This window comes from Nanorana parkeri, unplaced genomic scaffold, assembly GCF_000935625.1.
Source record: "Nanorana parkeri isolate BGI_ZX_2015 unplaced genomic scaffold, ASM93562v1 scaffold261, whole genome shotgun sequence".
NCBI lineage: Eukaryota > Metazoa > Chordata > Amphibia > Anura > Dicroglossidae > Nanorana > Nanorana parkeri.
Window position 1 is genome coordinate 527,659 of NW_017306529.1, and position 25,013 is coordinate 552,671.

A 25,013-nucleotide genomic window follows, 5' to 3' on the forward strand; every position below is an offset into this window, starting at 1 on the left:
TGTGTACAGCATGCAATGCTGAATGGTGAATATGGCCTAATTGCGCAGTGGTAGGGTCTTAAAGATACATGGTTAAATAAAGTCTGAGTCTACTTGCTGTATACACGGCACACTTATGCCACAGCCCTTGTACCCCCCACAATATGCTATATACAGATATAAACATTTCCATTATATACAGTCAGTGACTGCGTTTTAACCAGCTACCACTGAAACAATAAACACTATGGTCAGCAGTATGCAATATAAAATATAGCATAAAGAGTGGAGAGTGCATACCGCAGAGGACACAGTGTTCTGGAGTGCATATCGCAGGGGACACAGGGCTCTGGAGTGCATATCGCAGAGGACACAAGGCTCAGGAATGCATAAGGCAGAGGACACAGGGTTCAGGAGTGCTTACAACAGAGGGCGTACGGCTTTGAAGTAGGTAACGCGTAGGCCAGTGTACAACCAAAATTGACCTCCCTTTAGAATCAGTCTCCCTCTGGAGACTCTGCATACAGTCTTAGACTTCTGCTCTCCTGTACTCTCTTCTCCTTTCCCCTCTCGGGCGCCCTCTATAAATCAGCTCTCCTGGGACACAGAGTCTCCACAGGCCAGAGCTACATCTATCTCCAGGGCCCCATGGGGGCATCTAGTGGCCGTTGGCCGTACTGCACCTACCTACAAGCAGGCGCTGCAATAGTAAAGGCAAATTAGTGCCAAAACCTTAAGAGAAAAAGAAACAATGGTGGGCAGCCATGGCCTGAGGGCTATATATAACCTCAGCACTACATATAGACTATGGGGCCGATTTTTAAAACAGCACAATGGCCTGTGTCCTTCAGGACTCTAATGCAAGCAAAGCCCAATTTATTCTACTGAATGGAAAATATATAATGTTTGCTGGAAAAAAGAGTAGGAAGAAACCTGTCACATGACCTTTTTACGGCCATTTGATAGTACTCTCTTCCTATAATTGACTCTGTAACTTTATAGAGGACATTTGAGTCTCCACACTGTGGACTACATTTCATGAATAAAATGTAAAAGCAGGCACAGTGAGTTGTTTTTGTAGCAATGTCTTAGAGTTGGTGCACAGGAGATTACACTCTGCTTTAAAAAATGCACCCTATATTTTTTTTACTTTACTATTTTATTTGTTTAAATGTGAAAACATTATGGGCAGAATAGTTCATTTTAGGGAACTTTTCATATTTTATAGGAGTCTGTTTTCATAGTCCATCAGTCATAATTATTTCTTTGATTATGAAGAACAAAAAAAAAATCCTTTTTCTGATGGTCTGTGCAAGGCTGCCTATTTGAGGTTTTACTTTTGTAAGCAGGGGGCTTGTTCTAGCTATCGCTGTGATGATCAGGCAATGATTGGGCCACTTCGCTAGAGGCAGTATGAGTACTTCAAACGATCAGAAGTGCTTTTCATTGCAAATAACATTTTGGCTTTAAGGAAAATCGCTTCTGCAGATGGTTAATTTTCAGTTTTCTAATTGGTAACAAGTATCTCACCACGTGTGTTTCAATAACAGAGAGGAGATTGCAGCAAGTTCCTGCATGCCAGGGATGTGACAGAGCACAGGAAGACATCTATCCATAAATAGCCAGCCCAACTTCCAGAAGTTGGATAATCTTTTTGAGAGTTAGTGAGCATGTTCTAGTAGGAAGCCCTTATTATTGCCTTGCCTAGGGTTTAACAACAGCCTTGTCTGAGCTTCATGTTGAGCTATCTGATTCTGACTTGCGGGATCAAGAAATTTATGGGCAACGTATCATACAGAAAATCTAACGTAGATCAAGAAATTACCCAATCAGTAAAACTGCATTTTTGTACACATTTGTTCCTTTTTAGTTTGGTCAACAGAGAACAGTCTCTAAGTCGGAAGCCTGTCAGCCAGTTTGACTGCCTATTAAATTGTCAGGCTCACTGTGGCACATCAGCAACTATATTAATGCGCTGATTGCATGTCGGATTGATTACAAAATCTGCCAGAGCCGTAATCAACATAACTAATGTGGTGTGCTAGTGGTTTCTAAATATACCTGTAGAAGTCAAGCTGAAAATACTTTTTTTTGTATCTATTCTTTATCTCTTTTGAAGTTAGGAGTCGAGTAAATGTCTGAGCAGGTTTGGTTCAGCTGTAGTAAATATAGCATATTTTTTATAGCATATTCTTTAATGCTTGGTTCTAAACATTACGCAAAGGAGAAATCTTTTCTAACAAAAATGTAAAAAGAAGGAACATTACAAAGCAGAATTTCTTTTCTAACTTCTACATGACTAAAAGCTTAATCTTTTTTACCAGTAAGCCTTGACTACCGACCATAACCAAGGCATGCCTGCTATTTCTATTTCAAACATCTACTGTATTTCCCAGAATTTAGAATTCACTAAGATTATTATTTTGCAATAAAGAATAAAGGTAAAAGAGAACTATAGACAAACCTTTTTGTTGGCTTTAGTTCTCTTTTGGGTCACAGAAGTACCTTTACTAATGTACTTCTGTGACCTAAACTCATCATATAGCAGACTACTGTCTGCTATTTGCTGACAGCGCAGAGTCGTGCAGCATCTGGGAAAGATGCAGACAATATTGTTATGATCCACCCCACTGCTTGATTGACAGCTGACTGTGCCTCTCTAGAGCCAGAGCCAGCTGTGCCCATCCTTTCCCCTGTCTGTCCCTCCAATGAGTTCTGGAGGAACAGAGAGAGAGATAGGGAGGAGGAGGAATCCCTGTGGGGAGCAGTGACTGACAGGGAGAATCTGTGAACTGAGTGATCAGTGATTCGTGATCGCTCGGCTCTCGATCTCTAGAGCCGGCATGTGACATCTGCAGTGTCACATGCCAGCTCTAAGCATCGGGAAGAGTATATTTTACTGTCCCAATACATTTCCTTTGAGACATTTTCTTTCTGTTTCTAATACCACTATGTATAAGTGCTGCAAAGCAATGTTACTGGGGAGTTCATCAGTAAAGCCAAAGCTCAAATGTAAAATCACATGGGAATATTGCATAGCTCTGAAACTCATACTGTCTCTGACTGCTTTGAAATTGTCAGGCAGCCTGTGTAGTTCAGGCAGCCTGTATTGCTGGCTGCAGACCTGACTTGCATGGTATAATTATCCTGTATCTTGCTGGCTGTAGCACTAGTCTAGTCAGTTGTGGCTTAATTAATCTAACCACATACCTCCAGCTATGGGATTGGCCTTGTTGCTGGTGGCACCCTATTTAATCATCATCAGCCTGTTCCCCAGTGCTTGTGATAGTTCGTGCTATACAGTTCTTACTCCCTGCAAATCCTATGTCGGCAAATCTTGTTTGACTTCGGTTCTGACCTTTGGCCTGTCCCTGGATTACGATTTGCTTTCTGCCAGCCCTGGCCTTAGCTTGTGCCCGGATTACTCTTTCCAGCTGGCAGCCTTTGACTCGAGCTCGTCCCTGATTACTCTCTGGTAGTGTCTTTCTACTTTGGTCCGTACCTCGATTTAGCACCTCTGGCCAGCCTGTGGCTTCACCTGTTCAGAACATGTAGTTTAAGTCCTGGGAGCATCCAAGTGCCGGTAGGCATGCTTGCCTTATGGGAACGGCGGCTGCTATAGGTAAAACAGTGCGTCACTATTTGCTCTGACAGCGTGCGTCCACAGCTGGTCCTGACAAAAATAAAAATTAAGTAATGCCTTACCCTGCACCTTTTACAGTATGCCCATTCTTTTTTAGGTGGTCCTTGTTATTTCTTTAGACTTCAACTTAGTGATTCTGCCATTTCCAGTCTGTGCTTGTCACTTACCTGAATGGAGACCAAGTTAGCATAGGTATTCTTGAGTGCTGTTAGTTGCAGACAAACTCTTGTTGCAGGACTGTGTCACAATGTGAGATGCAGATGACTGTAGTTTACAGGTGGTAATGGCACAGCAGGACACTGCAGATGTGCGCAGGTTGTGAGAGAGGCCAATGTCAGAACTAGACAGGCAATGCAGGAACCAAGCTGGGGTCAGTAACAGGCAAGCAGGAGAATGCATAAATGTGTGTACCGTAAAGCACACACAAATGCCCATGCTTATACATTGAGACACATATCTTGTCACAACCCTATGTGGGGGGCTTTGTACATGCCATAACATCCTGTGCTACAGTGATAACTTTCTTCAAGTGGCTCTGTATGTAGGAGCTGTGTTGTCATCCTTGGAAAGCACCATCTGTGTGTTTTTTTGCTGATGTACAGTACGCCAGCTCAGTCAACTCAGGCTTACACCACCTACCACCATTAAAGAATCAGGTCTCTGATAGCTCTGGATCCTGCAGCTATGTCACTGCTGCACACACAGGGAGTGTGAAGGATCAGCATAGCTATGTGTGTGGTGCTATGGTTTTTAAAGAGACAAAACGTTTTTATTGCTTATAAAAATCACGTGATTATATTTGATTATTTATCTGCAATGGCCTAGCTTTAGCCTAAAGGGTTTAGTTACCTTTTAACCTCTTTTTATTTCTCCCCCCCCCCCCCCCCTCATACTTTTAGCTTTCCTCCTTCATTCTTCACATATTCTGGAGTTAAGAAGGAGAGAGATATAGAGAGCTATATACCTTGAAATGGATTTGTTGGTATGAAAAGGTCTGTGACATAGCTTCATAGCTATAACTATGTTAGTGTTGTTGGACCTAGTCTGGTACAATCCTCCTCAGAATGGCTGGGTAGCAAGCCAGGTCTGCCCTCAAATTTCCATGCAAGTTTATGAATCAGACACTTTTAAACAACTCAAATAGAGTATTATGAAATACTTTTTTAATTTAATGTCAGTTGTCCTTGTGCCGCCCCAATAGGGGCATAGAATATGAGAATGCTCAGAGTCAGAATAGTCCTACAGGTTGGTATACCAGGTTTTAAGTATTATTTGCCTAAGAGTATATCATTTTTTGGTGTCTATTTTAAATATTTTATTTTAAAAAAAATTAATTACACATTTAATATTTTTATTTGCAATCTGTTTTAAGATACAAACTTATATTTATAAATTATCCCATTCAATGACTTAACAGTATTCTGTAACACAATTAATAAATGTGCACATCCTAGTCCAGTAAAAAAGTTAACGAAGAAAAAAGCTGTTTTAAATAATAGGACTGACAACACAACTGTCCAACTAAGATTTTTAAAAGGGGTTCCAATATATTTATTTTTCTGTTGCAGTTGAATCTTGAGAAACATGAACATTTTGGGTTTTAACAAAAGAGCTAAGGCCTTTGTTGTTTGTTGTAAGGTTTGATAGAGGATGAAGTAAATTTTAAATGTGAGTTCTGTCCAAGTCAATATTAAGCCCCAAGTCAATATTGCCTACTGAGGTTCAGATGCGTGACAGTGGAATGATAGGGGCTAGCGCTGCAAAATCTCACCTTAGACAGAAGCTGAGGTGCTATCTAAAGCCTTGCCCTTTGTCCAAGGGGTTTCACAGGGATCCGTTTGGAGGCTAATACAGTTCAGGTTTAATTTAGGAAATAAACCCACTTCTTTTTACTCTTTATCTGGATCACCAAACATTTGTGGCTGGATCCAAAAGCAGCACATGTTGAGAGGTTCTTGAGTATGAAGAAAGAGAATTGCAGCAGCACAACTACAAAGAGTAACTTTTTTTTCTGCAAGTTGCTAATTGATGGACTAAACAGCTGTGAACGCAGAGTATGTGGTACATAGTTTCTTGTGCTACATCCTGGCGTATTGCAAAACAATACCGGCGCCTTCAAATCCAAAAAGAGCCCAGCAGTAAAAATACAGCAAACACGATTTAGGCAGCTCCCACAGATTAGATGGGTCATCAGTCTATGAGAAAAGGAACAAAAGAGAGCGCCTCCATAGTGTAAAAATGTTATTTAATAGTAAAAACATGCAGCTCTAAGGCTGTACTTACAACAGTTCGGTAGAATAAAAACCAGTAGAATAAGGTGAGAGGACGGAACCCCTGGCAGGGAGAATCTGGAGCGATGTAAAACACCAGTAATCAAATTGGTTCTGATGAAGGGGGCATGCCCCAGAAACGCGTAAACCATTTATCAATACAGGGATCGAAGTTACTGGTGTTTTACATCGCTCCAGATTCTCCCTGCCAGGAGTTCCATCCTCTCACCTTATGCTAATGGTTTTTATTCTACCGAACTGTTGTAAGTGCAGCCTTAGAGCTGCGTGTTTTTACTATTAAATAACATTTTTACACTATGGAGGCGCTCTCTTTTGTTCCTCATCCTGGCGTATGTTTTGGCATCTCACCTTATCTCAGATGGCTAAAATCTATACAAAAAGTCAGCATCATTGATGTGTTCCTTGTGTAGCATCTGAATATAGCCCTGAGCACACACTCCTATCATTATAGGCTAAAAGAATAAAAGGTTGTTGCACAGAGCACCCATCATGGGAATAGAATACGTTCCATGTTATTATTCTCCTTGAACGCCTATTCATATGTGGCTGTTGTTGTTTTGGACCTGGGCTTGAGAAATGGTTGCTGATAGCTGTTAACATACACATTTAGGTAACCTGACTGGAAACTCTAGCTCATGTGTCTGTTGCTAGCAGGGTAAGTGAACACTACTTCTTTGCTTCCGACTCTTGAGTCATGGGCCATTTTAATCTCCACTGAAGGCTTGATTAAACCTTCAGCCCAGCATTGATAAAAAGGGTGACAAGATGAATGGACACTGTATGTTATTGTTAGCCTAGAGTTGTCATAGCCATATAGTAATATATAAACATGAGCTGCTGTTGTCCAACATAAAATCAATCTTCACAGAGTTTAGTATATGAAATACACCTATTAAAGGTCTTACGGGGCAAAATCTTGTTAAAAGTTTAAAAAAAAATGCACACTGACGTCACTGTGATAAACATGGGAACTGTTATAGCTGGTAAGGATTAAAATATACTACTAAATACAGAGGGGGAAAAAAAGTTCAGCAAGGGTGATTCAGATTTATGAAAGAAAATGTATGGCTTCTAAAATGTGACATGGCTTCTAAGATGTGATCTGCATATCAAATAAGTTATACTAATAAAGGGTTTTATTTAACAACCCATAAAATACTTTGTATTACCATATACTTGCATTTAATCAGCAACTCTTGCTTAAAAAAATCAGGGTCATTGATTAGATATGTGAAACCTTTTATCAAGTAACTACGGTAGTAGAACTCTCCTTTATTAACATTAGTCTCAACCAAATACTTACTGTAGCTAAGGGTTTGTGGATGGCTCAATGTGCAGAAAAGGCAATAATATAAAAATAAATAGAATTAAAAAATATTTAAAAAATAAATAAAAATGACATGAGGCCAGTATTGCAGTACTATTTTGAAGCTGAATAGGGTACTAATATGTTTATAAAAGTTAGGTTCTGGGTCCTGAGGGCTGATTGAAGGAGCAGTAGAATGTGGTGAAGGTAAGTATCAATGGGTGAGGGAGGTTTGCAAAAGAACATGTCGCTTTTTTCTGCATTGGCAAAGTGGCAGATTCTCTTTAGGTGCGTTGAAGTAATCTTGCCTTTTGACATTTTAAAAGTCATGGTAGTGTATCAGATATACGCTTGGCTGAAAAATCATTACCATGTCCCCTTGTGTCACATGGGATTGTACACCCCATTGACACCCATCATACCATAAGCAGCAGCAGGGAGCTTGTAACCTGAAAGACAAAGCAGAAAGAACCAGCAAAGCAGTCCCAGAGAGACATGTACATGACAGTTACTCCACACCTCTATTCCCATATAATTATTTTTTTTTTTAAAACAAAAAAAACTCATAGGTGATAGGGGTGACAATCCCATGGGGCCACTTCTCCTATTTTGCTTACGTGGACCTAACATTCCTGTTAACAGAACTAGTGATAAGTGAAATTGAGTATCTTTTCCCCAAAATTTAGATGAAAATCAGGAAATTTTAGTAGAAGGCTTTGGAGTCAACGGTGAAGGCCAAATAAAGCAGAACTCCAGCCAAAATATGAAGATAAAAATGAAGAGCCCTTTAAAAAAATAAATCCACAAAACCAGCTTCTGCTGCAATATTAAACTTCAATTTAGAGATTCCCTCACAATACTTTTTTTTTATTGCTGCTAGATGTCTTCAGTCTGATGTCTAGCATCATTCCACCCATTTCCTCTGAGCCCAGGTCATCCTGGAGCTGCCCCAGGATGTGACAGTTAAGGCCCCCGTTCCCACTGCGCGATATGCAAATCGCGCGTTTGTCGCGCGATTTTGCATATTGCGCGACATCGCGAGATTTGCCGCGCGATGTCGCGTTCAAGCCTGCATTGAGCAAGCTTGAATCGCGGCTAAATCCGCTCCAAAAAGGGTCCTGCTGTAGCGACACACGACCCGCGACAGCAGGACCCTTTGCCCCATTGGATTGCATTGGAGCGCGATATCGCGCGGTAATTTGCCGCGATATCGCGGGAATTACCGTGCGCTAAATCGCTCAATGTGAACGGGGTCTAAGGCAGAAGCAGCACAGTGATGAGGTCAACTCTCTGTCACTCTGTTTTCTCTTCCTGTCAACAAGCTTCTTGAACATAATGAGAACATTACATCTTCCCAAATGCCACCATTTTTAGGAAATCGCCCTTAATAAAATAGCATGATATGTCTGCATACTTGCTGAAATTGGTACAGATCTTTTTTTTCAATGCAGGACCATTGCTTTTTATACTTCATATTTAGTAAAAAGTGATATAACATTTTTTACAAAGAAGCATGGGTGTCAGAACATTATATCAGGGGTTATTTTTTAAAAACATAGCCTCTTTTTAATCATAAACACACTCGTTGCTTAATACATTGGCATTTGTAATGAGATGCTAGCTTTGGCTTACCTGCTGTAAGCCAGTGTCTCACTCCCCCCCCTCCTCCTTTAACTGGTTTGGACAGCTGCTTTGTTTATGTGCATGTATATGTGCTGGCAGATATTCAGTACTGCAGCATGGGCACACTTCAGTGCTCAGTGGGTATCACTTGACGTCTTTTATTCCTTGTCAGCACATTGGGGAGCAAAGCTGTGATTTTCCTGCACTTTACAACTTCATGCGTCATCTGATATATGCTTCTATTAGGTTATCTCTGGTTATGGTTTGGTTTGAATCATGTGGTTACTGTCATCTGCATAGCCTGATCTTCTGTCTGAGCCTTGATTGTTCCCTTCTGCCTCCACCCTCTGGCCCGTACCTAAGTCTACATTTTGGCACTTTGTCTGGTCATCTTTGTGACAACTGTTGCTAATAGAGCAAACTCAAGGGCTGAAACTAAGGAATTGTCACAAACTGAAGTGCCAATTCCCCTTGTGGGGGGCAATGATAAAGATTGGGTACTCCTCAGACTTAGCACTTTGGTGAAGGTCTCCAACTTCCACTAGCGACATAAAGAATCCACCAGGGCCGGCCTTAGGGGTGTGCGCAGTGCGGCCGCACAGGGCGCCATGGCAACAAGGGCGCCGTGCGGCCGACACATCTCGTCCTGGGGGCGGCTTCTCTCCCCCTCACCGCTGGGCGCTGGCCATCCGATACGACAGCGCTCCCTTGTCAGCCACCCGCCCCCGCAGGAGGGAGCGCTGCCTGCTGTCAGGATGGCGGAGCGGTGAGGGGGAGAGAAGCCGGGCCCGCAGCTGTCATGATGGCTGAGCGGTGAGGAGATCGGAGCCGCGAAACAGGATGACAGCGGCTCTGTACGTGGCTGAGCGGAGGATCGGTAAATATCATTGATATTTACCGATCCTCCGTGTGAGAAGGACAAACACTGGAGCGATCGTCTGATCACTCCAGTGTTTGTAAATAACTGGGGACACATAGTACTATGTGTCCCCAGTTATGAATGAACAGGCTGTGATTTACATCACAGCCTGTTCATTCAAGATTTCACCAATGGGGAGAAGCACTCAGTACAGAGGCTCCTCCCCATTCAGAAACTATTGATAGTAAGTATGAATGGGAGGAGCCTCTGTACTGAGTGCTTCCCATTCATTGAGTGCTGAGGCTGCTAAAAAAGAAATTGAGGAATTGGTGTCCTCAATTTCTTTTCTATTTTAAAAGGGAAATGTCAGGGGTCTGTTTGGACCCCTAATATTTCCCAAAGCCCCCCCAACAGTAAAAAATAAATAAAATAAATAAAAAAATGATTTTAACCACTTCCCGGCCGGCCGTTGTAAAAAAACGGCCGGCCAGGAGCTCTCTAGATCTGAGCGGGCGTCTTTAGACGTCCGCTCAGCCACGCCCCCTCGCGCGCACCGCTGGGCGCTCGCGAGCGGGAAATGCCCGTTATTTGAAAACAGGCAGCGATGCCTGTTAACATACAAGCGATCCGCTGGCTATAGAGCCAGCGAATCGCTTGTATGAGGTCCCGTGAATTGCGCCCTCCCCGGCTCCCCCCCTCCCGCTGTCAAGCTGGTCCCGGGCTCTGCTGTGCCCAGTGCGAGCCCGGGACCAGCATATGGCCTCTGTCACAGGGGATCAGAGGGAGCTCGGTACACGAGCTCCCTCCGGTCCCCTCTCCGCTGTCAGAATGCGGAAGTGGTGTATATTACATCACTTCCGCATTCTTGTGTCACTCTCCAGCTTCAGATGCTGGAGAGAAGCTGATGAAGCAGATCTGTGCTTCATCAGCTTCTTCAGGGGGGTCCTAGGTGACATTAGGGGTCTTGGAGACCCCTGATGTCTCCATAAAGAAGGTGCGCATACGTGCGAAAACGGCGATTTCGCCCATTACGCCGCACATGTTACATATCGCCGCGAACGTCGGAATGAGAGCAATAATTGTAGGGCTATCAATCACTGATAACACTAAACTGATGAGCGGTAAAAGCTTTGAAAGCGTCACCTATGGTCAATTTTGGGCATGGTAATTTTTTGCGATTTCGCGGGTGCGCGCAATTTTAAAGCATGACATGTTTGGTGTCTATTGACCCCGCTTTTTATATTTTACCAAAAATATGGGTAATAAATGGGTGTGGTTACTGGGGGTGTGGCCACTAAAGTGTGTGGCCACTGAGGGGTGTGGTCACTGAGGGGCGATGTAAAGCTTTCTCGCACAGGGCGCCTAAAGGCCTAAGGCCGGCCCTGGAATCCACCATTTTCTGTGGACTAAGTACATACTCTTTGAGAACACTACCATATATATATAATTTATTAGTTCTGTATATAAACAATAAAAGAAACATCCTATAAAATATACACTATTTATTCAGCAGCATAAACACTGTAAATGTTTTCCTGTTTGTCTTACACTACAAGCTAGAAAATTGAAGAATATTGCACACTCATTCAAGGCTTGAGTACTTAATATTTGCTGCTGCCCTTATGTGCTGTGTCTTTGGCACTTTTAAAAGTGCTGAAGAGATTAATGGTGCTTGAAATCTGAGGTGTTTAATCAGAGCTGTTAGTCAAGGTTCATAATCATGAGAACCAGAGGGAAGGAATGCATGCAATCTCTAGAGTGTCTGCACAGCTTGTGTAACCCTCACCAACTCGAACATTTTCTTCTATCCTATGGCCTTCACTTAAGTAAAATGGTTGCAGTATTTTCTACATTGTCATCTTTTTGGCAAATAAAAACCAAATGAAGGGTTAGGTTTTATTTAAACTGTTATTTAGAGACATGTTCTTGTGTTGCAGTTTAAACAGGCCCTCTAGACAAAAACAAGCAGTTATCCCTTGCAGTACGAGGAGATAGGCTCTAAGTTAATTTGTTATGTCATGTCTGTGTAGCAGCCTGCATTTAGCAAACACCAGATCCACTTCTCAGTTTGCCATTCTGTCAGCAAGTTTTAGGCCTTGGACACCCATAACAACACACTCCCTACAGTGCAGCCCCCTCCATATTTATATCTGACCATTCTATTCCATCCTTTGCCTACTGACTCAGTGCTACTTCCCATGCCCACCTACCACCTACTGTCCCCTTACAACGCACACATTATATACTCTCTTTTTTTTCATGCACGACAGAAAGTGAATAGAAAATGAGGAAGGGGATGAGAAAAGATAGTGGTAGTGAAAGTGTATTTAAAGCCAATTTTTGTTTTGTTTTGGATTAGGTGGGGATGGATTAGAATTCTTGTCAGGTTTCTGTTCTGTCAGTGTCCCTATTGGGGAGAATCACCCTCCCTTTTTGCCCTGGAGACCATTGTCATCGGGACTGTATGCAAGGGAAAATCCAAAATTTTGAGTTGTCTCTGAAAGAGCAGTAGAGGGGAAATGTTTCCATGAGGACACTTGTTCCAGTTAGAGATCTCTCAAGGTGGCCATACACCTTACAACAATCGCACGACTTGTGCGATGGTTGTAAGGTGATAAAAATTTCGTAGGAACTGCCCATCTTGGACAGGCAGGTCGTACTTGCGATAATCGCAAGTCCTCCCCGCTGAGGGGAGGGCTTACAGATGATTGCAATGGTGAGTGGGCAGTGTGCGCCAGCACACCTCGGCCTGTCCTGCTTTCGTCTTGCGATCGCGCTTTCTAGCGTGCTCATAAGACGAAAGTCGTGCGACCTTACAGTATATGCGGTCGCACGCTTCCCATACACCTTACGATTATCGTACAGTCGCGGAATCACCTGCAATTATCTTAGGAGGCAGTGTGCTGTGACCTGTGAACCGGAAGTCGTGCAGTAAGCTCCCGCGCGGCGTGCAGGGAGTCGGTACGGTGCGGGACCGGAGATCCAGGACCGGAGGGACCCGAGGGAGAGGAGAGGATCCGTGAGGGAGAGCGGTGGACGAGCCGGTGAGGGGCGGACCAGACGTCCGGACAGGAGGACGGGACCTGAAGGCGGGAGACCGGACAAGAGGACGGGACCTGAAGGCGGGAGACCGGAGGCTTGTGCGGACGGACGGACAAGGAGACTCAAAGGGGGTGCGGGACCAGAGGTCGGGGGAAGGAATGTATTGCAGAGACTACTGGACAAGTTCCTGGGTGACCAGAACATTCAGGGGTACAGGTATAGCTAACAGAAAAATCACGCATGGACTCATACAAGCACACATCAACTCATAAATGCACACACACAATAGGTTGGACTTGATGGACCTATGTCTTTATTCAACCTCAAATACTATGTACGATAATCGTCAGGTGTATGGGCAGCTTAAGAGAGGATTTTCTTTATAGATATTTTTTCTCACCTCTCACAGGATTTACCATTCTATACTCTATCCACAACAAAAAAAAAAAACATTTTTCTTTAGATATATTTTAATTAATAAGGTTAAAGTAGCATTGGACAAGAGAGTTGCAGAACAATAGTGGTGTAAAGCAATGACATGAAAGTACAAATTAGTGGAGACGGGCAAGAGAAAAAAAAAAGGCAAAAGGTGCCCATACACTGCTCGATTCTCATATGAGAATCGCGGGAAATCCTGCGATCGTACGAGAATCGAACAGTGTGAACGAAGACGTGCGACCGTTTCTACTGTACGGTCGCACGTCTTTTGTCTAAGGAGCATGTTAGAAAACCAGCCGAAAATCGTACGATTTTCGGCTGGTTTGAACGGTGCTCGGGAGACAAATGCCGAACGGGCCGGTGTGCGCACGCGCACACTGCCCGTTCAGCATTGCGATGATCGAGAGTGTGATCTGCCTGTCCAAGATGGGCAGATCGTACTTTTTTTTAATCACTTTACAACCATCGCAAGACTAAGGTCTTGCGATGGTTGTACAGTGTATGGCCACCTAAAGAGAGGACATTTGGGATAATGAGACCTTGTCCCCACACACTTTTTCCTCCCTTCTGCTTCCTCCCTTCCCCCTCTCCCTTATCCAAGCTAGTGTCCTTTGTGATCTTGTTCTGGACAGGAAGTTCAGGGAAGCTGAGCTGAGAGAGTTGGAGCCAGCTGTTCTGAAACATAATGACTCTAAGTGCTTGGGTAAAAATGTAAAGCAATACTTTGCTTGGCAATGTATATTTGTTTTTTTGTTTTTGTATTCTTTATTTGTGGACAAAAAGGGTGGGGTATAGAAAAGGAGAACATGCAGAGGCCACATGGTCTCACACAATATTTGAATCATAGACAGTGAGGAACATATTTCAAACATGTTAACAAGTTGTAAGATCAAGTCAGGTAACCGTTCATGTCCTCGCCCTTAAGGCATTTTATGGTGAATATAACTGACTAACAAACACACAAAAACAAAATAAGAAGGGAACAATGTGTTGAGGCGAGCGGCCGAGTATAGCCCCTCTACGTGGGAGGCCAGCCCGAGCCAGTTCACCCTCAAACAGCACATACAAGGCAGACATTTACAAACACGGACTCACAAAGAGAGCAGAAGGAAACGTAGAAAGATTGGGAAAGAAAGCGTGGATGGAGGTCTCGCCCCCCCAGCTTATACCCAGCTTCCTGGTATTTGTTAGAGATGGAGGATTTGAGGGTGAAATATAGCATATTATCCACCTGTGCGGGACTGAGGGTTAGTTCCAGATCAGAGGCCCATTGTCTAACAAAGTACGGGGGGGTCTGGTCAGGAGGGCTGCGCAGACAGCTCACCAATTATGCCAGGGAGTGTCAGGGTACCATGCACAGTCGTCCTCACACCACATGCAGGTACCCACGCAGGATGACCAAATTAATATGCCCACACAGGATAGGGTTCTATGCACACAGTTTATTTGCTACACAACAACAAAACTACAAACCCCCTCAACCCCCCACAGGTTTAGCAGTGAAGTAATAAACCCACCGTTGGGACAAACACACACCTACAGCCAGGGGGAATCAACAAGGAGGGGTAACAGGCCTGCAGATATATGGCAGGCTTCAGGATAAAAGAAGAGTGTTCAGGTACAAGCCGGGTCGTTAACAGGAGGGCAGCAGCACGGTACAGGAACAGGATCCAAGATAGTGGTCGGGTAACAAGCCGGGTCGGTGACAGGTCTGCAGATAGTAAGCAGGGTCTTAGGAAGCAGGGTTCAGGAAGCAAGGTTCAGGTTTATGGGAATCAGTCAAGTGCAGGCGACGCAATACTGAGCCAGCTTCCTGACTGCAGGGAGGGCCTAAATACCCTCCCAGGAAGCACCAGGTGATGGGATGATCAGTCACAGCTGGGGCACACCCGCAGGCGAGCACAGGAACTGCAGGACCTGGCTTCAGCACCACCTGGGGGTGCTCAGGATCCTGACAGGGAGTGTCTAATCAGCCCAGCCTGCAGGCATAGTGTCTCAAATTCAGTCAGCGGCCGTCTAGGGCCCGGAACCTCTGAAAAAGAGCATAAAAAGTGCCTCAACTATAGTGCGCACCACAATCGCATTGGGGGAGTTGTGGTGGCCTGAATCTGGGCTACTTGTTTCCACTGACCCGCCTCCTGGAAGTGACACACCCTGGTGCTACCTGCGGACGTCAGGGCTCTGGCTAGCGGGCCATGCTCTCCCAGTGGGAAGTGAGGGTTCCCCACCACCGATGTCAAGGGAGATGTGGGGCGAGTGAAGCTCGGGGAGAGGAGTGTCTTCGCCGTCGTCCCCATCGTGGCACGGACCAGCAAGTTCGGCCACGAGGACATGTATATATGTTTAATCTGGATTAATTATTTAAAAATAGTTTGAAAGTTTATTACTACAATAATCAAACATAGAGGTATAAAACAAATGGGGAGTAGGATGGTTAAATGTAAGTACAGATTAAGATGGCAGAGGGGCACAAAGTAGAAGGGACAAAACAATAAGGAAGAAGGACAGAGAGAAGGAAGCATAGAACAAGAAGGTAGTGGAACAGCAAGGAAGAAGTTAAATAGGACAGAGGAATATTACACTGTGATTGGAAAGACACAGGACAGAGAAAAGAAAGGGTAAGCAGTGATGGCATACATTGATGGTGCACCATACGAAGGGTTAAATTGTAACATAAACTTTCAAGAATGGGATAAATTACAGCGTGTCTAAAAGAAATACACCAGGATAATATTGGACAATAGACTTTTTCCTCTCACTTTCATTTGTTTTATCTGCAAGATCATTTTTCAAAGCCACACAAAAATCATTAATGAATGTCAAGATAAGGGACCAAACTTATGAAATCACAAAGATGCATACATTTCGATGAAAAAACATATTATAGGGCAGCTTTGGCAGCTCCTCTGCCATAGATTTCCACCCTAGAGACTTTAATAAAATATCCTTCATGCTTCAGTGTTTCAGCATGAAGGCAGGCAACGAGTTGTCATATCTAATTTGCCCTTGACCATCTGAGACTAATATCTCTCAGTACACCATTGATCTTAAAACATGACCCACTGCAGCCTGCATCGTTGCTCTCCAATGCCTCTGCAAAACAGCATTGCCGCAGAACCAGAACCACATTGTTTATACATTCTCCTTTACAGTGATGACACCTCATCATTAGCTGTGCTCTAGTTAATATCCTGTACGCACTGTGAAAGTGTAAAAATGATTTGTGTTTGTAGTGAGGTACCATAAGGTAATGCAGTTTTTATGACGATGTTCTATTATGTGAAAGGTCATATTCAGTTTTTTTCTTCAGTGTGTAGCTCTGCGGATTAATTTGGTTTCAGCTTTCGGTCCTTTATTAAAAACAGCACACCTCAGAATACTATGGCCAGAATTGACCTTTTGCACTTGCTCTACGCCATTACTGCCCCCCCCCCCTTTGCATTAATATTTATAAATTAGCTTGGCTGACCTTGCAGGTTTATTAAATCCCATCTATGAGTAGGCTTAAACCCTCTTCCACACCCTCTACCCATTCTCCTTTTTTTCCTTTAAAATAAAACCTCCAGAAATCCCTTTTCTACCTGCCTAAATCCACTCTTCCTTGTTCCTTGTCTAGGTTATAACCAGAAACAAATAGTAAAATAGTTATAGGACAAAATTGACCCTTCCAGAGTTGGTCCAGTTTTTTCCTGTTTTAATTATTTATTTAATGGCTAAAGTAGTGCATTTTCCTAATTTAATGGTCCCTATCCTAGCCAAGAAACAGGAATGATGACACATAGACAGTGCCAATACAAAAATGCATAATCATTCTCATGCATCTATGGCACTATGATCTTAAAATCCGCAGCTGATATGTCTGTTAGCAGTATAGGCAATGCAGTCAAAATCCAACACAAGAAGCCTAATCCATGTTGGGATTTCTGAAAATCTTAGCACTATATCTTTCTTTTAAGGTGTTATTGCTGTTTATAAGCTTAACCAGAAGGAGGAAACACTAGTGTTTTTATAGAAGTTAAAGGAGAACGATGGGGTCAGTGTTTTTCCCCATAGTTCTCCTCAGGGTCACGGGAGGACATAAACCAGCGTCCTCCCGTGACCCAAAGCTCAGTATATGGCGAGCTACAGATCGCGGTATACTGAGACCGCCGCAGTCGGGACAGATCCCGACAATGCTGTTGAGATCCACCCAGCTGCGTGATTGACAGCTGGCTCTGCCTATCTAGATGCAGAGCCAGCTGTACCCGCCCCCTCCCCCGTTCGTTCCTGGAGGATCGGAGCGCGGGGGGGGGATACCTGCAGGGAGCCATGAGTGACAGTCAAGGCTTTACTCAGGGACAGGATCGAGAAGTGAGCGAGCAACGGTGTGTGTTCGCTCACTTCCCAATCTATTGAGCCGATGTGTGACAGTTTCATTGTCACATGTCGGCTCGCACTATGAGGTTGAGTGATTTTTCACTCCCCTCATAGTTCTCCTTTAATAGGAAATAGAATTATGCATACTCATAATACAAAGTGATGAGAACATCCAACTTGCTGTCACATTCAATCTGTCGCTGCCATCCTTGATATACGGTGTTGAATCTGTGCCTGGCATTTGGATTGAATTCAGCTTGCATGCTGTTTCTGCCTTCTTCTGTGTAATTGATTGGAAGTAACCAGTGGCTGTGGAAAATTAGCTGTGGAATATCTAGAACTGTCATAGTAGTGTTTAACATTGTTGGGGTCATATTCATTAGTGATGATTTGTTAAAAGAAGAAGACTTCATCTGCAGTCACCTAGCCGTTTATTAGAAAGAATGAATGAAAAGTACTTGAGTTTCCTATAGCAACCTGATATGTTTGCCTGGTCATATTTCCAGTTAAAGCTTAACTCCAGGATAAACATATATTGTCTAAATTCAAGAGGGCATGTGTAGCCTAACTTACTTCTTGCATATTTCTTCCAGATGTGTGCAGTAATCCAGCATGGACGTTTTCCTCTGTGCAGGAGCTTCTAAAAAAGACTGGTCACTGCTGCTCTCCTTACTGGTCTAGTCTCTGCCCCCTCAACTAGTTCCATGCATGCAATCTGTAGTGGGTGAGACCTGTTGAGTCTTTCTCACAGATCTGCAGTCTACACATGCCATAAGCAGCCAGTGATGATGTCACCACTAATTTTACAAGGCAAGGCAAAGACATTTGGTGCACACAAGGTGGATTTCTATCCTTTGCAGCTAAGGAATACATTTAGATAAAGGTTTTTGTGTCTGGTGTTCAGCTTTAAAATTTACAATGAAACAATGGATTTGGCTGGTTACTGTGTTTGACCAATGAGAAGCACTTCTTGCTAAGAAGCGCTTTTCATTGGTCAGTGCAGTCAGATGACCCTGCTGACCAATGAGTGCTCGCCATTTGCGAGTGGAAGCCAAAATAGAGAGTGCAGGGCTGCAAAATAGAGAGTGCAGGGAAGAGGGGGCCAGATTGGAGGGGGGTTTTCTATTTTCCCAAATTCACCTGGGAAATTGGAATTACCCTTTAAACAATTTTCTCCCCCATTGAAAATACTGTAAATGATGTTGCTATGTTCCATGAGGTTAGTTTTGGCTCTACTTACAACTTACACCTTGTAATTTTTGAAACCTGCCATACACAGGAAACCATTGTGCACACAGCATACTTATTGTACTGTTTGGAGTACCTGTACTGAATGCCTGTTATTTCTTTAAAAGATAGAACTGGCTCAGTCTTTGTCATTCCTGTGTCATTGGTGTAGATGGCATTCACCTACTACACCTTTCTGCAGATTAGACTCATGCAGCACAGGCAACTGTGGACCTACTCATTATCCATACCCATATGACACCTCTCCCTGCTGATGCAGTTTGCATAGTGAATAACTTATCCAGCATGGGGATCACATTTGTCTTATTTTAAGACAGTTTTATCCAAAGCTTCCATTAATCCAGGGGCCCCTGTATGTGATTTTTATATACTGTCCCAAATTACACATGAACAATGTTGGTAGTTCATAGTGTTTTAGTGTATATTATTTTAATCCTTTGTTATAGAAACCCATGTCCATCAACAATAATAAAATATGTTTTTATCTCACAGTGAATTTTAATCACTTTGAAATTCTCCGCGCCATTGGGAAAGGAAGCTTTGGAAAGGTGAGTGCTTTTTAATTTCATTGATCTAACTCAGGTGTCCCTATTTTTGTTCTGATATTTAGATCTCTATAAAAAAAATGTTCTATTGAACTATCAAAAATGTTATTCTACACTTGACCTTTTACCCAACATCTAAATTATCTAAATTAAGGAAAAGTAATTGTGAAAAAGCATTTGTGGGTTTACCTTGTGGGTTTAACTAAGCATTTTTTACATATTAATTCTTCATAGACTGTGGAATCAGTAGCGTGGCAGGGGTAAATCCTTTTCTTACTAAGTTTGTACTGAAAGCTGTCCCTCTTTCTCATCTCAGAAAGTTGGGAGGTATATACATAATAAAAAATATGCTCATGTAAAATCTTGAACTGTAATGAAAAGTCTTGCCTTTGCTCCATTATTGTCTGTTTGTGCCTGCATTGCTATGCCAGAAAATATACTCTCGTTTCCGGTAAACATAGTTTCGAACCATTCTGGGGATTGGCTTAGCTGGGCAACATTTAGGGGTCTATTCACGAAGCAGCCGAAGGATCTAGCCGTAGCTTCGGTTGAACCTACGGTTAGATTCGGCCCCAGGACCCCTTCTGTTCAGTAGAACCGAAGAGCTGCTGTATGGGCTATTCACTATAGGCCGACAGCCTCCTACTGACAGCTGGGCAGAGCCAGCCATCATGTCACGGCTGGCTCCGGCCACTTGCAGAGACAAATCAGCGTACCCTGGTTACCAGGTAACCAGGGACGCTGATCTGTCATTACTCTCCCGGATGCTCCGGGAGTCTCCCGCTATTAGATAGTGGCTCCCGGCCGCCTGGGAGAGAAAAAACAGCATAGGAATGCATATCTACATTCCTATTGGCTATTTCACTTTGCAATAGCCAATAGCAAACTAGCTATTGCACCCGCCCACTGCTGCTGTCAATCAGCAGAGGGGACCTGAAATTCTCCATCAGGTCCTCTTATAGTGATTGACAGAAGCAGAGGGCGGGTGCTTGATATTGGATATTGCAAATTGAAATAGCCAATAGGAATCTAGCTATGCATTCCAATGCTGATTTTTTTTTTTTATTCTGACGGCAGCAGCTGTCAGAAAAGTAAAAAAAACAGCTTGCAGATAGTCAAAAGCCTGCCTGCATTCCTTACTGCACAGTGCAGCTCTTCTTACCTTTCTGGGTACCACTGACTGGCCGCAGAAGAGAATGCTGCAGAATACTAGCAGCAACAGATGCAGGGCAGAAGGCAAAGGGTATACCTGGAGCAGGGCTCACAAAAAAAGCAGGACCAGCAATATGGTGCCCAATCTCTCACCCTGGAGTTAGGTGTCTACCACATCTTCTACTGGGGAGACTTCCTTAATAGTATGTCCATCACCTACAGATAGAAATGGTTATGCTATTAGGGAAATCTACCCAGTAGGGGACGCAAACAATAAAACCTGAAAAACTGTTCTTTGAAAGCAGACGTGATCAGTAAATAATATAAATCCCTTTGCAAGTACATAATTGCTGACCATCCAGATCTCAGCCCCTTTGCATTCCAATGGTCTGATGAAAGGGGCCCTTTGAAACCCCCGAAACAGTCTGATCTGCTTTGTGTAATGCAATGACAAATAAGATCAACTAAAAAAAATATCTTGTATTGGTGCTCGTTTCCCTATTCTTTTAGCAATAAAACCTAACAGAGGTTCTTATCCAAAACATTTTGGATGGAGTTGGACTGAAATCTGAATATTTGCTATGAGTTATTGCACCTCATCATTGCTCTTTGCACAAGCCTGTATCAGTGTGTACATTAAATTCAGGGCTTCTAGTAAGCTTTCTTTTCATTTCCAGGTGTGCATTGTTCAGAAAAATGATACCAAGAAAATGTATGCCATGAAGTACATGAACAAGCAGAAATGTGTGGAGCGCAATGAAGTGAGAAATGTGTTTAAAGAACTGCAGATCATGCAAGGCTTGGAGCATCCGTTTCTGGTCAACCTCTGGTGAGTCATTTATTGCTTGCTTAGAAGATGGTCAATGCCACTGTAATCATATATTACTTGCTAAAATACTGAATGATACTGCTTCTGTGTAGACCTTTCGGTGGCTCTACAGAAATGCTGTTTACTGATTTTAATAATAGACTTTTTTTTTAGACTTTATTGGCCACCTACACCATCCATGAAGTACTGTGCCTCTGTGTAAAATGGCAATACACATAGTGTTTTGGAATTGTTTGTGCAACTCAGTAAGTGAAATAAAGTGTAAAACGTTAGAAAACGTAAAAAATTTTAAAAACATAACAACAAGCACAACAATCAATACTGCTTTAATAAGAAAGAATAATAGAACAGGTGGGGATTTAAAATGGAACTAAAGCTTAAACATTTTGCTTCATTTTGGATGGAGTAAGGGAGGGTTATGACCCCAGTCGGGGTTTCTTTTTTTTTGCCATCTGTGTACCATTGGGGAGATTTCCCTTCAGTTCCTGTCCCATAGCTGCAACAGAAATTGAGAGGAAATCCCACCAAGGTGAGGGAAATCCCTAGTTGTCACTAGGGTCACCAGAACTAGTTTCCCCATTGGAAGATCTCCCCTGTTCCGGCAAAAACTCAAAATGTGGGATTTTCCTAACCTTTCCTAACTTTCACTCTTGGTGGTAAAAGTCACCAGGACAAATACAGAGAATCAGTCTCTCTAATGTGGACCCAAACAGTTAAATCTTAAAAATGCATTCAAGTACCTTAACTATTAACAAAAATGTATCTTATTTGTGTATCACTGACACTGTCCTATCTTCTGGAGGGTGGCTACTTTTGTTCCCTATGGTCCCTGTGTGTGTTGTAAAGTAGCCACCGCTCCAAGTTCGCTTGATGGACTACAATCTCATGATGGACTACAATCTCATGTTTAGTTTACAAATTTGTACTGAAGTAATAGTCTATCAGGGGAGCAAGCTTGGAGTGGTGGCTACTATGCAACACACACGGGGACCACAAGGAAAGTAGCCACCTTCCAGAAGTAATTACAGTGTCAGCACCACTTCAGAGATGATTTGAAGATCTATTGCAGAGTGATACACAAATAAGGTCCAGTATTGTTAATAGATAGGGCACTTGAATGCATATTTAAGATTTAATTCCCGAGTTTAGTGTCACTTTAAATACTCATCCTGATGAAAGTCCGTCAAAGCTCTACTATGTGTTACTTCTTTAGTAATTATTTTTATTTCTTATTTGTTTTATTTCATGTGGTCAGGACTAACATATAACATTGTTAAAATATCTTTCCATTTTAAAGCTGGGCAAATATGCTCATTTGTTGTGAAAGGCTTGTTGTTTACAGACCTCAATAACTCACGCTATTGGCGTATGCCTTGCTAGACAGCTCAGTCAGAAGTTTCAGTCCAAGCAGGTAGTGTCTACTTTGCTGTTTTTCTAGCTACCCCATAGTGTTCTGAAACTCAACTGTCATGCAATGTTTATTTGAAAGACAAAGGCTACAAAAAAAGCATATAAGAACAGTTTACAAATTTGGAAGACTGGCATAAGGTATTGCTGGCCCTTCTTTCAAATTTATAATGGGTTGCGTTAAGTGGCAGGTTGAGAGATGGTTTTGTCAGTGTAGGGTGTCTAAGTCGATAGCTCAGAAGATCATTCCAGTTAAAGGGTTATTAAACCCTCGCATGTTTTTGCATATATCTACTGCTAGCGAGCAGTAGATATATGCAAAACGAAAAGTTAAAATAAAAACTTTTTGAAAGGGTTAATACTTACCTGTGTCTCCACCTCGCGCTCCTATCCGAACATCTGAACATTTCTCGGGCGGCCGCAAAGGATCTTGGGGCGGGCGCATGCACAGTTCAGATATTCAGCTGGGAAACGAGGAGAAAGGTAAGTCTAAGGAGCCGCGTGCACCTGCACAGACTACGTGGGACATGAACGAAGAGAAGGACAGAGGAGTCAGTGCTGGATCGGAGACTCGCACCCAACACTGGAGGGACAGCTAAAAACTACAGGAAAGAAGAAGATCGTATTAAGAGACATCATTTAAGGTAAGTCCCTACAGCAGGATTGGGAAGGGGGCAAAAAAGTTTGACTTTAATGTCACTTTTAGATGAATTGGGTTTGCTGCACAAAGGAGAGAGACTGTAGTCAGTCATGCTCCGGCCAGGAACCAGTGCTGCTTGCTGTGCAGGCCAGGGCTGTTGTACCTAGGCCAGCATTGCAGTGTCAACCCCTGGCGCTGATTTTGCATCATAAGATGGACTAGAGGAGTACATGAATGGGACACAAAGAGGTTGTATGTGTATAGATCTGCTGACCTAAACAGGCTTTGGCTCAGTTGCATGTAATACCAGGGAGGGGTGAGAAACTTTTGTCAAAGCCAGTAGACTGAATGTGATTTTGTTGCTGTATGAAGCTGGAACAAACCCCTATGAGGAAAACCGCTGTGTGTTTTTGCTGCTGTGCATGTTAAATAAACTTGCAGGAAGCCCTGGCATGTGGACTGGCTCGTTACAAGCTCTCCAATTAAAGCTAACTCTCACACTTGGTTGCAAGAGATGTCATGGAGTTTTAGTTTACACAGGCCATTGTTCTCTTAATGATAATTGTGTTGGGTTTTAGTGTTTCTTAAACTCTGAGTGACGTTTAGTTTGCTAAAGCACTGTTTATCATACAATCGACATCTGCCATTTTTTTTAAATAAAATACTTTTTATCTTTTTTTTCTCATCTTTTGTTGCATCTCAGTGATGCTGCTCTCCTCCAGCATTTTTGCACCCACTTTTTGTTTACATACATGAACTCACTTTAGCAAAGTGTGCATGGTATTTCTCAGACAGGTTTATTGATGGTGACAACAATGGACCATGCAGGGCTGTAGCTACCATGGGGCGAATGAGGCACTCGCCTCAGGTGCAGCTGAGAGGGGACGCGGATAGGGCCGGCCAGGCTGCGCCCCCTTGCCCCTGTTGCCATGGCAAGCATAGGGCGCTATGGCAACTGAAGCGGCAGGCGGCCAACACAGCTGCGGCTCGGCAGGGAAAAGAGGGCTCCAGCTTCTCCTCGGATCCCTGCTGCTCACCCCCACCAGCACCCCCGCCTCGGCCCCCCTCCTGGTTTCAGCGCTCAGGATGGCAGAGCGGAGGATCAGTCAATAATATCTGTGATATTTACCGATGCTCTTTGTGCAGAGCAAACACTACTGCTGATCACTGCAGTGTTTGTAAACAACTGGGGACACATAGTATTATGTGTCCCCTGTTATCAATGAACAGGAAGTGCTTTACATCAATTCCTGTTCAATCATGAGTTTCTCAATGGGTGAAATCACTCACTAAAGAGGCTTCTACCCATTGATAACCGGATGATAGTAAATATTTTACTATCACCAGTTTCTGAATAAATGAGAAGCCTCTTTACTGAGAGCTTTCCATTCATTTAGAACAGAGTCTGCAGAAAAAGAGATTGAGGACTCTGTTACTATTTGAAAAGGTGAAGTGTCAGGGGTCTTGTTAGACCCCTGATGTTTCTCTGAAGCCGCCCCAACAGTAAAAAATAAATAACCACATACACACATGAGCAAAGACCGAAAATTGGTTTCAGACAAAATGAACGGAAACTAAAAATGTTTTCATTAGTTTCATCAAACGAAACAAATTTTTATGCTGTTTTGTATTTGGCCACCAGTGCATTCTGGGAG

General features: G+C 43.1%; 1 protein-coding gene across 1 annotated transcript in view; it reads left to right on the top strand.

Moving 5' to 3' along the window:
* The window catches only part of LOC108787434 (serine/threonine-protein kinase 32A-like), a 110,590-nt gene that overhangs the window by 18,928 nt on the left and 66,649 nt on the right, over window positions 1-25,013 (top strand). The window contains exons 3-4 of the mRNA XM_018556988.1: window positions 19,278-19,333; window positions 21,160-21,311. Coding sequence (XP_018412490.1) covers window positions 19,278-19,333; window positions 21,160-21,311 — 208 coding nt within the window. The remainder of the gene's footprint in view (window positions 1-19,277; window positions 19,334-21,159; window positions 21,312-25,013) is intronic.